Here is a 3,800-nt window from a genome sequence, read left to right as displayed (position 1 = left end):
AAAAAAAAAAAAAAAAAGGCAAGCTGGTTTGAGGGTTTGTTTATTCTGAAAGAGGCCTGCAGAGGTCAAGAAGGAAGGTATAAGAGAGGAATGGCTATGCCGTTCCACAAACTATCCTGTGTCTGCTTGTTGACCAGGCTTCCTCCGCATCCATAGTTGTCCCGGGCTCAGAACAGGACTTTGCTCAATAAAGATTGTGGAAGGTCCTAGAATTTGACCCTATCCTCTCCACTCTGGGAAGAAAGGCTCAGGGCTCACAGCAGCACTTCTGTGGGTTGGAGGTTGATGTCTGGTCACCCCCACCCTCTTGGTTTCCCATCTACTCACTCATTACTTCTTAATCCTCTTGAGTCTTAGCTCTAAAAGTTAGAATTCCACGGGGGCTCTGCCCAAGGTCTCTTTTCCATTCTACTTTCTCTTTCTCTACTCCCATGGAGCATCTCCAGCCCAACCCTCTCCCCATATTTCAGACTCATATATTCAACTGCAATTAGACATCTACACTTGGATGAATGATAGCCATCTCAAATTTAGCATGTTCAAAATGGAACTCTCTAATGTCCCCAGAAACCTGGTTCTCTCCAGTCTCCCTTGTCTCAGTAAAAAAACCCCACCATCAACCTGGTCACTCCTCCCTTCCCCTCATTCCCCCACATCCGATCCATACTGTAAATTCTTCCCCAAAACTACAACCCGGACCTGTCCACTTGTCACTGTCTCCATGGCCACCGTCACCCTCACCTGGACTCCTTCAGCAGCTTCATAACTCATCTCTTCCCTCTACTCTGGGCCCCCATCATCCTCCTCACAGAAGCCAGAGTGGTCTCTCAAAAATATCAGTCAGAAAAGGTTACTCTCCTCCTCAAAATCTTCAATGTTCTCCCATTGTTTAGAATAGAAACGCACACTGTCGTCGTCTACACCATCTGCCTGGTCCACTTCTCCAGCCTCATTTCGTGCCCACCAACTCTACTCCCTGGGACCTTCTTGTCCAGCTCCTGTGTTCCTCAACCTTCTCCCTTTCTGGGACATTTTCTCAGCCTTCTTGTCATCCAGAACTCAATTCAAACGACATATTCCCAGGTCTATATAAGGAAACCTTCCCTGCCCATTAAACTTTAGACACTGTCTTATTTCTTTGTTTACTACCTGTTTTCCATTTCCTGAAACCCTAGAATGGAATCGCCCTGCAAGCAAAGTTTACACTATATCTCCAGTACCTGCTAAAGCAGGTGCTCATATATATTTGCTGAAAGAATTAATTACCAGATGGCAATTGTATATATTTTGTAATATCCTTACTTGGCAGAATTAAAAGCTGCCAATTTTGTGTAAGTCCCCATTTTTAGAAAACAGAGCTATTTGTAAGCCCAGGACTATTGTAATAGATGAACTGGCTGCAAGCCCCTTACAACATAGCTGGTATAAGGAAAACAGGAGAAGAAGGAGAAAGAGGGACAGTGGATGGGTAGAGGGAATGGTGGATGCTGGGTGACTGGGTGGATGTGTGGGTAGGTGAGATGGATGGATGGGTAGATGGGTGAATGGGTGAGTGGATGAATGGTGGTTGGATGGGTGAATGGGTGGATGGATGGCTGAGTTGGTAGATGGGTGGGTGAGTGGGTGGGTGGATGAACTGTGGATGGGGGTGGATGGCTGGATGAGTGAATGGGTGGGTGGATGGATGGTGGAAGGGTGGGTGAGAGTGGATGGGTGGGTGAATGGGTGAGTGAGTGGGTGGATGGATGGGCAGGTGGGTGGGTGGGTGGACGGGTGGGTGAGTGGGTGGATGGGTGGATGAATGGATGGATGGAGGGTGGGTGGGTGGGTGGATGGGTTGTGGATGGGTGGGTGAGTGGATGGATAGGTGGATGGATGGGTGGGTGGATGAATAGGTGGATAGGTGGATAGATGGGTGGATGGATGGGTGAGTGGTTGGATGGGTGGATGGATAAGTGGATGGTTGGATGGGTGGGTGAGTGGATGGATGGATGGATGGATGGATGGTGGATGGGTGCGTGAGTGGGTGGGTGGGTGAATGAATGGATGGCTGGCTGAGTGCGTGAGAGGATGGGTACGTTCTGGGAAGGTAAATCCAAGTTACTGTGTAAGTTCAGCCAGGGGAGGTGGCCACAGTTTGCTCCCCCAGGCCGCCCACCTTGTGGGGTCACCAAGGGGTTACTTCGGGACAGAAAGCCGTGGCTGTGGGTCGCCCCGCCCGGGTTTCCAGCAGCAGCACCCCAGCCCCCACCCAGCACACAGGCACCCCTCCTGCCCTGGCCCCATCCGCGCTCCGGGCGCCCCCTGACGGCGCCCGTGCTCAGGTGCGCTCCCGGACTAGCGCGCACGCGCACAGGTGAGTGCCCGCCCCGCCCCCTGGTTTGGCCACCTGCCCAGGAAACTTGTTGGTTGTTGCCCTCGGGTCGCTCCTGGGCGGGGACACGGAACCGGGCCATGGAAGATACGTCGGGGGCTCGCGAGCCCCGGGCCCGGCCGAGAGAGCGGGACCAGGGACGGCGCCCCCACCCGGACCGAGACCGCGCCCACGATCGACAGCGGGACCGACCCGGGGACACGCGCAGGGAGCAAAGCAGCGACGGGAATCGGCGAAGGGACCGGGACCGGGACCGGGGCCGGGAGAGAGACCAGAAGAGGGACCGGAACCGGGATCGGGACCGGGAAAGGGAGAGGAAGAGAGACCCGGACCGAGGCCCCCGCAGGGACAGACACAGGGACGCGGGCCCTCGCGCAGGTGAACACGGAGTTTGGGAAAAGCCGCGCCAAAGCAGGACGCGGGACGGAGCCCGGGGACCGACCCGGGACTCAGCCGCGCCTCCTGGGCCCGCGCCCTGGGAAGCCCCGGAGCCGCCGCAGACGCAGAGGAAGGCTGGCCCCGGGTACTGCGGACCCGAAAGGTGAGAGGGGCCGGGGCGCTGCGACCTCCGCGCCGGGGACACCTGCGGCCCAGGCCGGCCCACGAGGCCCTGGCGTCCCCGGGTTCTCGTTCTAGGAGCCTGTTTAAAGGAACAAATGCCGTTTCTCCCTTCTGCGCTCTCAGAGGCGAACTGGCAGGGAAGGAAAACTTTAGGGTTCCCCTTTCTTGTGGCCTGAACCCAATTAACAAAGCAAAAACCTCCCCTGTGAGCAATGGCCGGACTGGAGGGCCTGGAGAAGAGAAAGAGAGGCCCGGGGCCGGAGAGGGAGGGGTGGGAGGAGACCAGGCGGGTGGGGTTCACCCCAGGCTCCTCCCCGGCCCGCCCCGCATGGTCACAGGACTGCGCCTTGGGGTTCGGACCCTTGTCCCGTGTTCCAGAGCCAGCCCTTCCCGACTCCAAAGTCCCCTTACCTGTGGCCGGGCGGCCCACTTGGGAAGCCCAATGAAGAGTTAATAGTTTAATATGTTACCCCTCCCAGGAACATGGGCCTTCAAAAACAGGTGGGCTGGCGCGGTGGCTCACGCCTGTAATCCTAACACTTTGGGATGCCGAGGCGGGCGGATCACCTGAGGCCAGGAGTTCGAGACCAGCCTGGCCAACATGGTGAAACCCCGTCTTTACTAAAAATACAAAAACTTAGCCGGGCCTAGTGGCGGCTGCCTGTAGTCCCAGCTACTTGGGAGGCTGAGGCGGGAGAATGGCGTGAACCCGGGAGGCGGAGGTTGCAGTGAGCCAAGATCCTACCACTGCACTACAGCATGGACGACAAAGCAAGACTCCGTCTCAAGAAAAATAAAAAATAAAAAATAAAAAAAAGACAGGTGGGAGACGCTACATTTTTTTTTTTTTTTTTTTTTTTTTTTT

At 55.6% G+C, this 3,800-nt stretch overlaps 1 protein-coding gene across 2 annotated transcripts in view; it reads left to right on the top strand.

Annotated features, from left to right (window-relative positions):
• The first annotated feature begins 2,414 nt into the window (after nucleotides 1-2,414).
• Nucleotides 2,415-3,800, top strand: part of MARVELD3 (MARVEL domain containing 3) — a 16,014-nt gene continuing 14,628 nt past the window's right edge. Inside the window, exon 1 of one of the 2 annotated variants that reach the window (XM_023210349.3) lies at nucleotides 2,415-2,915. In XM_023210349.3, coding sequence (XP_023066117.1) covers nucleotides 2,455-2,915 — 461 coding nt within the window. In that variant the 5' untranslated portion in view covers nucleotides 2,415-2,454. The remainder of the gene's footprint in view (nucleotides 2,916-3,800) is intronic. The other variant, XM_023210350.2, reaches the window with a different exon arrangement.

This window comes from Piliocolobus tephrosceles, chromosome 17 (assembly GCF_002776525.5).
Source record: "Piliocolobus tephrosceles isolate RC106 chromosome 17, ASM277652v3, whole genome shotgun sequence".
NCBI lineage: Eukaryota > Metazoa > Chordata > Mammalia > Primates > Cercopithecidae > Piliocolobus > Piliocolobus tephrosceles.
The sequence above is the reverse complement of the archived record's forward strand: the minus strand, read 5'-3'. Positions and strand labels throughout refer to the sequence as shown.